Source organism: Melampsora larici-populina, assembly GCF_000204055.1.
Source record: "Melampsora larici-populina 98AG31 unplaced genomic scaffold MELLAscaffold_10, whole genome shotgun sequence".
NCBI classification, from domain to species: Eukaryota; Fungi; Basidiomycota; class Pucciniomycetes; order Pucciniales; family Melampsoraceae; genus Melampsora; species Melampsora laricis-populina.
The window spans coordinates 1390787-1403773 of record NW_006768774.1 but is presented as its reverse complement, the minus strand read 5'-3'; the positions used below and the strand labels follow the sequence as shown (position 1 = coordinate 1403773).

At 40.7% G+C, this 12987-nt stretch overlaps 4 protein-coding genes across 4 annotated transcripts; all 4 read right to left on the bottom strand.

Annotated features, from left to right (window-relative positions):
- Positions 1–773: 773 nt before the first annotated feature.
- MELLADRAFT_84396 (uncharacterized protein) lies at positions 774–1735 on the bottom strand (the record flags this gene model as incomplete). Its single annotated transcript, XM_007407742.1, has 2 exons — positions 774–1096; positions 1174–1735. The coding sequence occupies 2 exons, from the start codon at positions 1733–1735 to the stop codon at positions 774–776; spliced, it is 885 nt and encodes a 294-aa protein (XP_007407804.1).
- A 1988-nt stretch (positions 1736–3723) lies between these two features.
- MELLADRAFT_61609 (uncharacterized protein) lies at positions 3724–4092 on the bottom strand (the record flags this gene model as incomplete). Its single annotated transcript, XM_007407741.1, has 1 exon — positions 3724–4092. The coding sequence occupies one exon, from the start codon at positions 4090–4092 to the stop codon at positions 3724–3726; it is 369 nt and encodes a 122-aa protein (XP_007407803.1).
- Positions 4093–4951: 859 nt separating this feature from the next.
- Positions 4952–7784, bottom strand: MELLADRAFT_47660 (uncharacterized protein; the record flags this gene model as incomplete). Its single annotated transcript, XM_007407740.1, has 8 exons — positions 4952–5633; positions 5698–5939; positions 6006–6057; positions 6237–6398; positions 6528–6957; positions 7025–7127; positions 7206–7386; positions 7635–7784. The coding sequence occupies 8 exons, from the start codon at positions 7641–7643 to the stop codon at positions 5568–5570; spliced, it is 1245 nt and encodes a 414-aa protein (XP_007407802.1).
- A 1718-nt stretch (positions 7785–9502) lies between these two features.
- On the bottom strand, positions 9503–11236 carry MELLADRAFT_71348 (uncharacterized protein; the record flags this gene model as incomplete). Its single annotated transcript, XM_007407739.1, has 2 exons — positions 9503–10358; positions 10450–11236. The coding sequence occupies 2 exons, from the start codon at positions 10949–10951 to the stop codon at positions 10234–10236; spliced, it is 627 nt and encodes a 208-aa protein (XP_007407801.1).
- Between the last annotated feature and the right edge of the window lie 1751 nt (positions 11237–12987).

Below are 12987 nucleotides of genomic sequence, written 5' to 3'. Positions count from 1 at the left end.
TGTCCTTTTGTCTGAATCCTGTGTAGACAGAGAATCTTGCCTGGTAGAAGCACTACTGTCAGTCTGTAGGCACAGCCTTTGACTCTTGCCACGTACAAGTAGGGCTGATTGACAGGCATCATTGATCCCCAAGCACTTCTTTGTACATTTGTTGGAAATCAATGCTGCAACACAGCAGTAGCTTCAGGTAAAATTTGAACTGTTGAATGATGAGTTGGTCATTCAGGTTGATTTCCTCTCAGCAACATTACCAACTGACAAAGAAGTTGAGAAAAACTTAGAGTAAATTTCATGTGAAATTTTGTGATGAAGAATGACTGAGATCAAATTTCAAAAGAATTCTTATAAGTAGATACAAGATTGTTATTTCCCTGTTTCTATTTATTTTTCTGAGTAATTGGCATTTATGTTTAATGTTGATGATATAATCTTTCACCTTTGTTTTACAAAAGCTTTGCGACTCTTCTTCATTCATTTTACCTCTTAACTTTCTATTTCCATTGATCTGTGAAACAATTGACTTTGAAACTTGACATGATGACACAAATCAAGTGATTATGGCATCTTTTGGGTTGATACATTGGCCAGCGGAATCGTGAGTGGTGGATTCTGTGGTTTGGTGTTTGACATTGGTGGCCCAAACCATCTCAACAACACCATTTATTCTTTTTGATCTTCTCTTATAATTTTGTTCCTGGAAGTGAATAAACAATGGACCCTTTGTTTTGATTCTGCTTGGTAATCAAAATTTCAAGTCATGATTTCTTACCACATCAATAAAGCTTTCCTGTCAAGCGTTTAATCAAAACAAATAGTCCAAAAGAATACCCAGTTGCATGGGGATCCTTGTGAGCCGTGTTGTTCCATTTGTTGTGAGTCATGCCAAAGTTGGCTCCAAACACATTTCCATTGAGTGAATTGAAGAAAAATATAGAAGCCCATGAAAAATTACTGTATTTAGCACAGAGCTCAACATTGGATTGAAAGGCACCAAGAGCAAGAGAAGAGAATTGTCCAGCTAGAAATTGCTGGATATATGGAAGATTTTTTTGACATCTGAGATCTTTGTCCATAAGTAGCACTGAATGAGCTGTCACTCAAATGATGTGATACAGTCCTGAGATCCCACAAAATCAGAAATGAAATAACTGATAAGCAGTATCACAAACTTACCTCCAGCAACTCCTTTGAGATACCCAGGTCTCATTCCAATTGCAAACATATCACCTCTTCTGTTTCTCTTGACTCTGATTGTTGATCCATTAGTTCTGATTTTATTTTGTGCAGTTCCATGTTGATACATTGTTGACATTGATTTCTCAAATTGCTTGAAGAGTCTCTCACTAGCCTCAGTCTGAATACGCTTTCCATCATCTTCAGTGTATTGTTGTTCATTGAAACAGATCACAGCAATCATCTTTGTCCTTGACATATTGAGTATGACAACAATTCCATATTTCAACTTGAGTATATTGTTTTGACCATGATCTGCTTGGTGAATAAAGTCTGTATCAGGAGGGAGACCAAACTTCTCTTTGATTTTCTCTTTGTACTCTGCTTGGGCTTTGGATTGGTCAGATAATGTTGATTCATTTGGAGTCTCAATTATTTTTGGAGTGTGAAGAATTATGTTTGATTTCTTCTCAGTACTCCTCAATAACAAGTGATCTCGATGATCCTGTTTGTGTTTGATCTCAGTTGATTTGCAACAATGTTTTTGTCGTTTATTAGCCATCTCGGATGTTTCTAAATTTAGTAATAAGAAACTTGTTAGTTAGAGTTTCCCAAAATACTCAAGACAACCAAGAGAAAGCCCAAAATTTCCAGATAGTTGGGTCACAGACAATACCAGGTATCTGTCAATATTTGATATATCATATCTGCTGTGTGGAATTCTTGGAATTGAAACCTTGGACAAGAGCTTTCTGAGGTTTTTATCTGAGGGAATCTTTGGCGCATAATGATACCTTGGACAGAAACCTCAGATAAGATCCGCCTGAGTATTTGCATCCAACAATACCTTGGATCTCTCAATCTGAGGCATCTATGTTGGCGGTGCTTTGGTGGAGCTCAAACTCACAAGTGAACCACATATCCTGGGCCCTCTGAAAACCATATATTGGTTTTCTTGAAATGATGAGTGTGCATGAATATGCATGTGTCAATACCCACTATATAGATAACTTGAGTCATAACCACCCTGTTTGATCCATCCATATGATCAGCTGTGATACAAAGAGCAACAGCCATGATGAGAGTAAGATAAATTTAAACAGATGTACAAGTGGGGCCGGAAAAGGTACAACACCAGTTTACTCCGCCCAGTACACCAGTTGGGGCCAGCAGAGTAAACTGGTGTCGTATCTTTCCCGGCCTCACTTGTACATAGAGAAAAAAAGGTGAAGTATATATAAGAAAAGGAAAATCAAAAAAATGAAATAAATGAGAATAAATGAAAGCCGCCAAAAGTTGTAATTGACTTTTATCAATAAATGTTGTTGAATAAAGGTTCAGTAGTTTTAATATTTAATTGGGGTAAATAATCAATGTCCATTTCTTATTGGGTGTGGACTAGGAAGGTGCACACTAGTCGTGGCCTTCATGTCCCTGTAGGAACTCAACGTAGTTTGATGTCCATCCAAACTTCTATGTGCCATCCTACCACGTTCTTATAGAACACAGGACCCTTACTCCTGGGACCCGCATCCTACATGATTGTGGTTTGGGGTGGTCCCAGAGGCTGGGAAACTGTAGAAGGGTTGGTTCCTACCAACCTCTCCATTCCCTGCCTCTGGAACAAGAACAGCCCGTGAGAAGAAGGACTTCTCAATGCGGGTGGGGGGCGGGTTTTTGAAAAGCAAAGAGATCTATCTCAAGGAATCTGAGGATCTCTAGCATCCGGAGAGAGAGAAGTATGAGAGTGGTGGAATAGAGAGAAAAACTTTGACTATCTCTTTCCACCACTCCAAACGCTAACTATCTGTGACACCTCTTGATAATGTGTCACAGGGTGTTGTGATACTCCTCCTGTCCACACACTTGCTTCCACACTTCACAGAAATGGACCTATGTGTGCCTCCGTGGGCTCTGGGGACACTAGCAATTGAATAGATGTAAGAAAAAATAAAAAATAAAAAGGTAAAAATAGAAGTACAGGGAAAGTATGAAAAAAGGAAACCAGAAAGATATAATGTACATTAGTTATATTTGAGGTTGTTTTTCTAATTTTTGTTTGGTGAATATGTTTATTTATTTATTTATTTTTAAATATTTTTTTAATATAAAAGTTGCTCAGTAAGAGATTTTGATCAGAACACGCACAAAGAGATGTCAAGCCTGTTTTTGAGGCACACCTTGACACCGTGGAAAGATACTTGTAGCACGTCAACATGCACACACACAGATCTTTCCTTGGACCCGGTATAGACCCATCAAAGAGGTGCCACAACTCAACTGGGAAGTTGACAGTCAGTTTACCCCAGCTGAAGACAAAGGATTCTGTAATTGTTATAAACAAATCACTATTCAAAAAGGGTGCTCAACAACAATCTCAGTTTAAATCCAACCAAAAGACTTTCAGATTTGTTTCAAAACTCTCTGTGCGTGCATGTCAATGCGCTACAAGGATATTGACATGGTGTGAGTTCTCTCAATATAGCCCATTCAGGGAGCTTGACATGTACCTGCTGCTCAGTGACACAGTTGAGTTGGTCAGTTATCATACTATATGCATGCATGGGGGTTCATCTCACTTACTTCCTTATTTTTGAATGGATGCCAACCAATGGCCTCTTGAGCTCTGGCTCTTGTGAGATTGGGGTCTTGTGTTTCCTCTTCTTCACAGTATTTGCTCTTGTTGTCTTCAAGTTTGAGATTTTCCAGGCTCTCCAGGGCCTGACTCAGCATGTCAAAGCAAATATGACCATCTGTATCATCTTTGGCATTTGGATGATTTCCAAAACCATTGCCCAGAGACTTGGATGTGTCCAGCAATTGAAGATGACTGAGAGGCAAAGGTGGATCACATAGAGTGTCTGATGGGGTGGGATTGGGTTCAAAGAGAGGGCCTGACTGCATCAAAGGTGTGGACATTGTGGTTGTGTTGTTGGGGCCATGTGCTTCCAAGCCAACCAGCATTTGGTCTTTGGTGGCCAGTCGGGACACAAATCACTGAACTTTGATTTGATGTGCAGATGTTTTGATGTGATGCTTGTAATTCAACATGCCTTGGGTGTTGCACGCTTGACATGGAAAATGGGGGTTTGCGGGGTCTGAAGAAACTGACTCAACATCTGAAATTTTCATCCGCTGATGGTGTTGTGTGTCTTTGGCATAGGATTGACAAGATTGTGATGGATCAGAGGGCATTTTTGGTGTGGTGCCTTTAGACTTTTGGATATTACACCAAAAGGAAGATGGGGGAAATAGCCATAGCCGTTCTTCCGGCTATTTTAAGATGGAAAATGGCACATGTGGCTCCAGTGTGGTCCTGGGGTTCCCCTACTGCTGCTGAGAGAGGCCTGCGGGGTTGACGATCTAAAGCTTGCAGGCTGGCAACAGAGAGCCCTGTCCATGGGCCAAAATTTGCCCTGGTGCTTTTCAGACTGGGTTGCCTATTTTTGGGCACAGGACGCCCCCATGGTATAGATTCTCATATTTATTGTAGGACTCTTGACATCTACATTCCCATTAGCTCTCCTTTGTGAAACTTCTATAGCAGCTCAAGTCAGAGCATCCTCAGGAATACAGTGAGAGTGAGAGACAATGAACCCTCAAACCTTTTATAGCAGCTCAATTCAGAGCACATTCAGGAATGTGGTGAGAATGAGAGATGATAGGGGGTTTCAATTTGTGTTTTTTAAGGTATCTTTACATTACAACATCTTCTCCAAGACTGTAAAATTTACTATAAACATAAAGAATTCAGGGGATCTTTTTAGGTGTCCAAGATGCTGTCAAACATATATTCACAGAAAAAAAAACACTGTAAAATTTTAAAAACTTGTCTGTCTTGTACAAATTCCAAGCAAAAATCTCCTAACTTGTCACTCCCTAATGAACCCTTGAACCTTTTATAGCAGCTCAAGTCAGAGCATGTTGAGGATTACAGCGGGAGTGAGAGATCATAAACACTTGAACCTGAGATCAATAAGAAGTGACTAAAAAGGTGACCATGAAAAGAAATATACTACTTGCTAACCTATTTGAACAGATAGATGATCTGGACATGAGGAAATGGAATTTTGGATAACAATGATAAAAAGTTCAGATAAGGAAAAAAACAATTTGCAAATTAGAAGAATTCTACATAGAGGTGAAAAACTTCCTCTCTCCCTTTTCCAATCCATCATATTCTCTCCATCTCATCCATGTTTTATCTCATGTCCTTATTTGCCCCAATCCATCAACAAATGGTCTGGCATGTGGTTCTCTGCTAGGTTACCACTGGTGATGGTGAAGTAGCTACATACATTATGTTCAAGATCCATAATTTACAAGCATCAGATTTGTCACTGACTCAAACCGTATTTTACCTGTTTAAGTTTTGTATAACACAGAGTATTCATTTACTGATCTTTGCACTCATAACTATGATGAGAGTTTGAGTCACCGTAGCCATTATATTTTGCAACCTACAAAAATATATACAAATCTGGATGAGCAGGGATCCATGAGGATGAAAGGATTGAGACAGACCAATGGCCATGGACACAATTTCCTTTGGAACTGTACCCCTTCATCCTTCAAACCATTCACAAACTTTGTTGCAACGAGATGATCAGGTGCTTTCCCATTTTCGGTCCATTCTATCAATGCTAACATCATATCGTCTTCTGGAAGAAAAGAATATGACTGTAAAGTTGAATTCCTAGGTAGCTCGGTTTGGCTGGCTGCGCCTATGTTTGTAGGCCCCGGTCCACCACCGCAGTGACCCATTCCTAATCAAACGGATTAGGTGATCTTGGGTTCTTGAAAGGGGTGATTAGAGGAAAGATAAGACTTACCAGGTACTGGAAATAATCTGTAGGACTCTCTTGGGTCTCGTCCTAGTGTCTTCTTGACCTGATCGTGATACCATATTGACTATTGCAACACGGTCCACAAATCACCAAGAACGTTAACGTAAGAAGAGTGATCATCTTCCAAAGTCTTACAATTCCTGATTTAAAAGATGGTATATGCCAGAGTGACTTACAGAACGGCTGGGAATGAGAGGATCTAGAATGATGAAAAACCATGTCATCAGCAGTGATCGATTTGGAAGGGGACACAGATGTGAGCTGACCGGCCATTCCAGTGTATGTCATCAATTTGCCTCCACGATTGATGAAAGGCAAAATATTTCCATCAATTGCATTGGTTTGCCCAGGGTTTGTTTTATCGGCAATAGGACGCATCTCAAGGAGGCTTTCGTGGGTGAATTTGTACTCTAGATTGATGGAAGTGAAATTCTTGATACGGAGTCCCATAACAGGTCAAAATTCCTCGGAAAATCATCTGGTATACATTGAAAGAAGATGTGTGACTCTTGTAATCCAACTCACCAATACTTGGTATTTGAAAAAATCCATGGCAAGTGGCAATGTTATTTCATTCATGAACATCCCCATAGGTCCAAATGTCTCAGAGCCATAAGTAAAACCGGGAAACAGGAATTCTCCATCGTGATCGACCCAATCCTCAAAAGCAGATCGTGCTACAGATATCTGTTGTGAGGTCAGGCATGACGGTATGGCAAGATTGCTACTCGCGTTTCGCAGCTGGTCTTGGGAACATCGCAGTGAATCAAAGTTTGGCTTGCAGACTAGCGGATTACCAATTATTCTGTCTTGTACGCCGTCTAACATATCACATTCTTTCAGGGTATGTTCCTCAATAAGGGCCCAATCGCTCGCATTCATGAACCCGTCCGTCGTCGGTGCATTGCGTAGATTAGATTCCATCGTCCAGCCATTCCTTTATACAGTGTCCATAGAGTCAAACAGCTATAGTGTGCGGCACACATGAGAGAGCAGAACATTACAGATGAGTCCACCATTGCGCTGCTGCACCTGCTAGTACGCCATCAAAGTCTTCAGGAAAGGCTTGTACTTCTTTCAGCCCTTGTTTACCCCCTGAAGAACAGCCTAAATAGAATTCAATTCGTTCGTTAGCGCGCTAGTGACAGATTATCCCAGGATCAAGAAATTCACGAAAGGACGAACCAATCCAGTAGCTCTTTTTAGCTTTTTTGGCGTAAAAATTCTGAACGACCACCTTTGAAAATATAGTACTGAGGTGAACGGCACGGTACCCAAAGTCGTTTTGTGATTCTGGATTAGAGATAGCAAAGGTACCATCGGTTACTGTGCCATTATGACCAGTGTTTGTCGATGCGACAGCAAACTTGTATTTTGACAGCGGGATTCCCTAAGAAGTGACGAGCATCGACAGATTCGTGCCAGAGAGGACGAAATTTATGAGCTTATCGAATGCTTGAAACTGGGTAGAGTTGAGTGATGGCTTACCATGCTATCATGAACCGAGCCACGCAAAAGCAACAATAACGCAGATGAGTAACACACTATCCTGATCTGAGAGGAATCGGTCCTTACTCAGGGAAATTGACTCCGCCTGAATCTGAATATTGGGACGAATCGCATCAAGGATTCACATTGGAGATATGAGTTTGTAAAATGATCAAGTTGCTGACCTCCACCATTCCCAACAAATGCAAATCTACCACTCCAGTCCTCCACAGGTAGCCAAACCTCAAATTGGACCCGGCTAATTTTCGATGTGTTAAAATGGCCTCCTGATGATGATTTGCGTACAAATTCTTTTCATGGATCAACAGGATGTAAAGTTCATCTCAATCAAACAAAGACAATTAAATTGGCCTCACCAAATCTACAGAACCTCGGTAAGTTGATGACCACTGCTCTGTATCCTACTGTTTTCGAATCTGGATCCGAAAAATTACCAGGTCCTGTTATGTTTCGAAGAAATCGATATAAAGCTAATGCAGCATTAGCTTCAAATAAATGACGGGTATAAATAATAGATGGGTCGTGACTTAACCGTGCAGGTCTGAAACATAGACTTCGATTGCATATTCCTGGATGGCAGCTGGAACCAGATGCTTCAAATCGGCGCAGCGAGTAGCCAGAGGATCCATCTGCCACCCAGGTCTGTAATCGGGTAAAGCCGGCGAGATCGAGTGCTGATTCTTCGACGGTAGAGAGGAAGCGCAAGCTGATAATTGACTTTCGTACAAAATCCCGGCGACTGAAAATATAAGCCATCGCATGGAGAATCTCATGGCGAATCGATGGCAACTGGAACACTGGGATTGATGTAGTTTTCAAGTGCTCAGGATTCCAAAGTGAAGTCGAGGTACAAAATCTAATCCAATCTTCTCCATACATGTCATTTTGATTCAAGTGCTAGCCCACTCTCATATTGATACATGGATGATCGATACCATTCATCTAATTTGTGCATACATACATGCATAGTTCAATTTCAAAGGAAGGAAAGGAGCAACCCACTTCGGACATACGTAATCGCTCAACGGTCTCGAAGCTCCAAAATGATGGATCTATGTAGCTGGAACATCGGTAAAAACGAACCTGAGGAGATCAAAAGCAAAGAATGAGTTATTGCATACGTCTCGAAAGCAAAAACAGAGAGATCGTGAATTCTGACACAAACCAAAGATTCTGATGAAGTTTATAAATGAGGGCCTGTTCACCAACCAATGTCAAATGGAACACGATGAGTTCAAGAGAAGTGGTATATCTAATAGGAAGAAGGCATTTATAAATCACGTTGGCAGAGGTTTTTGGAAGGATGAACAAACCGGTTTCTATTCGTGAAGGAAGGAAAGGAGCAACCCACTTCGGACATACGTAATCGCTCAACGGTCTCGAAGCTCCAAAATGATGGATCTATGTAGCTGGAACATCGGTAAAAACGAACCTGAGGAGATCAAAAGCAAAGAATGGGTTATTGCATACGTCTCGAAAGCAAAAACAGAGAGATCGTGAATTCTGACACAAACAAAGTATTCTGATGAAGTTTATAAATGAGGGCCTGTTCACAAACCAATCTCAAATGCAACATGATGAGTTCAAGAGAAGTGGTTCAAGCCAAAGGAAGAAGGCATTTATGAATCATGTTCGCAGAGGTTTTTGGAAGGATAAACAAATCGGTTTCTCTTGACGGTCAACGAGCGCTTCCAAAACTCTTGCGCCCATCAGTTGTCCGGCAAAAGAAAGTCAACAGCACATCAAGTGGTTGACCTTCTTGTTGACCGTCTTTGCCAAAGGATACTTGACCTTCAGTCATCAAAGAATGTTATATATAAGGGTCCAATCATCGCGTGCTTCTTCGAGGTTGTGTACACTGATGTGGTATAGTTTGTTGAGACGATTGCGAACTCACATTTTATTGATACTTTTATGTTCTGGGGCTCTTCTTAACCAAAGGGATATTTAGAAAAAAAGGTAAAAGGGAAGTTGCGATTTTAAATCTCTGGATGAGTATGAATTATATGCAGCAAGAAATGAGCCGATGGCCAAATTATATTACAACTAGAATTAGCAAATTAGGCAAAATCCCCCAAAAAATTAATCAACATCAATGTTAAAAAGGAGCTCAAAAACAAGTCTAGCTTGATAAAGCATCTTCTACTTTGTAAGATCTGAACACTCTGTGTCAGCGTTTTTCAGAGGATAAAAGAGCTTCAAGGAATCAAATTCAAAAAAAGTGAAAACAAACAACAAAGAACACATATTAGCCAAAACTCACAACAAGCAATATCTACAATTGGAAACTGTTTTTTTGTCTTTGTTTTTTTATCAAAATGCTATATGGATGGATGTGTGAAGGAAAGTAGCTTCTTTGATGACCTAAGAACGAAAAGAAAAACATATGAGATGGAAAAAAGAGTAGGCTAATCAAAAAATCCTGCAAGTACCCAGAAAATCAAGAAACCAAAACCAAAAAAGATTGACAAGAAATCTGTTCAAAAAGATATGAAGGAAAGAATATGATAATGATAAGAATGAAAGATAAGAAACGGAAAGATGAAATCGATCAAAATTAAATGCAATTAAATTGGACTGATGAGCCTAAAGAATCTCTTGATATGGAAAATTAAATATGTCACATCACAATGCGAAATGGATAAGTTAAGATGAAACGAAACTGGACTCTCTAAGATGAGAAAGACTAAAAGATCTATGAAGTTCAACACCACTTCAAATCTAATGCCGAGAGGGAATGAGAGAGGGGCCAGCCAGCAGCAAAGAATGGTCCCGAACGAATCGGTTCTTCGATATCTTCTTCTTCTTCGCCGTCGACCATACCCCAATCTGTGTAAAAAGCAACAGTCACGAAATCAGCGAACGTTTACGACAGTGAATGGAACGTGGAAGAGTTATCATGTGGCATGTGATACTCAACTGAGTTTACCCATCGAGACGTTCCAAGCGACCAGCGCTTCCAAGGTTTGATAACTTTCTCTACGTTCTTCAGCTTCAAATTTTGTATGGATATCGCTCCAATCAGACAACATTCGACCGGCGCTCGTCAAAGCTCTTCTCGCCTCAGCCCCAAAACCAAGTCGCATCAATGCTTCAGCCCTATAGACCGCAGCTCGAGCGCGCCAACAACGAGGAGCGGATTTGTCACACATCAAGACAGCAGCTTCGCCAGCACAGACCGCAGGGGCTTGGTCTCGAAGTTGCAAAAGACGAGCGGTTTGAGCCAAAAATGGCCAATCCTGTTGACCGAGTCCTAAGAACGCAGTACGTTGAAGTGCAGCTACTCTAGCAAGTAATTCCGGTTCTATCTCGACAGCTTTTGAGCTATGTTCAGACTCGGTAGGTGAACTTGGAGTATTAGGATGTTGAGTTAAATCCATTGGGCTGAGGTCGTTGTTGGAGGTTGTTAAGACTGAAGACATATTGTTGAGAGGGTAAAGTGATGAGTTAGATGGTAAAGGTTTGAAAAGATGGTGAATGATTGTAAGACAGAGATATGAAGATGGATAAAAGTTTCGAAGATTGTAATGAGATTGGATTGGAATAGATTGATTCTGTTTGATTGTCTGTTTAGAAGTAAGAACTATAGTTTGATAGATTGTTGATGAATTTGAATGTGAGAAGCTTAGACTGAAGTTGTGACGTTTGATGACCGAATTGGTAAACTTGAAGAGATTGCAATCTAATTTTAAAAAGAGAAGAAGAACAAGGACTGAGTCGAACGAGTTGACTCTCAGACTGGGGTTCTAAAATTTAAATTCTAATTTAATTTTAAAATCAAGATTAAAAAGGAACTAAAGGAACACTTTTGATTTAATTTTCAAAATTTAAGTCTACTTTAGTGAAAAAATTACCAATCCATTTTTCAAGTCAGTTAATTTTAAAAGTTAACATGCATGTATTCTAACTTGAAAATACAACTTACCCTATCAACTATCTTGGTTACTATTTCAGGTCAGTCCAGCTACGATCGCCAAACCACAAGGACAACCTAATCGCAATTATTATCAGCTGAGATGTTGTTTTTGAACCGGAATTATTAATATGAGTTAAGCAGCAGGTTGATTGGATTCAGATCAGAGTTTGTTGCAAGTTCTATGAGAATAATAATAATGGTGCTTTTGATCAACCAAGGGAGAATGGTTTGGGTTGGTATCCCCAGAGTAGCCCTTATATATTTGTTTTGTTTTAGTTCAAAAATCATTGATCAACCAGTTCTTTTGAACACACCCTAAAAATGTCAGAAATCTGACTCGCATATCGTGATTGTGATTCACTTTCACAGGCACAGCCCTTTCAATTTTATGATCAAGAAGCGAGAAATGACGACCGATTTAGTCAAGCTAAAGATGATTTATTTACAAATCAATTCACACAAATTTGCTCTTGATATATGTACATAAGGGTAGGGACCAATCATAGGGAAAGGGAAAAAATCAAGGATCACTAAAAACCTTACCCGATCTCGTCTGATCGGGTGATGATTCATCATGATTATGATGAGCAATTTGGTCATCTCGGTGGGGTGGGAGGTCGGGTCGGTCGCGTGAAACCGCCTTTCTTCTGCTTCTGTTCAGCCTTACTCCTACGAGGGCTTTCAGGCTTTCACTCGTGGAGGACTCTTGGCTGTCCAACGGCCAAGGAAGGCAGTGTGAGGAGGTGTGAGGGCACTTCGAGGGACGCCTGCCTCCAGGCTGCGAGTCAAGGGTGCATACTTAGCTGACTTGACGCTGCCTCTTTGACACAGCCAATTCTCGCATGTCCGTGATCGCCTGGTGTACTTGGCTTGGTTCACCCGGCTAAGTCTATCTACACCACGGAATTTGTCTCTGCGAATCATGACGTGTTAAATTGTCGTTCCGTCCTACTTGTTGAGCGGTGTTTTGAGTACAATAACATTTGTGAAAAAGGGGGGGGTATCGTGGATTGTAAATAAACCTTATCTAAAGTCATTTTCCAGCAAACCTCAAGCAAATCGGCCCTGAATTGTGATCAAGTTTTTGGCAATTGCGCTGTACTATGTCCACACAAATGGAAAGCCACGATTCATTAGACTACAAGATTCCAGCCGAGGGGAAGTTGCCCTTCGCACTAGGAGGAAGGTACGAAAAAGGGCAACGCTGAAGGAGGGGTCTAAGGGGAACTACTTCCACTCACAGAGTCTCACAATCCTCTCGCTAGAGGTATGAACATATGATATATTCCTTCAAGTACCCTCGAACCTGGATCAACTGGATCGCGATTCAGTCAAATCTGATAGAGACACTGAGCGGCACTGAGGGGGACCCTACAACGACTATAGTTAATTCGTGGTGGGTGGACGATTAGTTTCTTATCGCTTGGAGTGTTGTTATTTGAGTTATAGTGCCGTGAAGAACCCTCTGACTGCCACTCAGGACCAGGTTACGGAAAAGGTAGTCAGTGGCTGTTTCTACCAAGTTTGTACACTTATAAGATA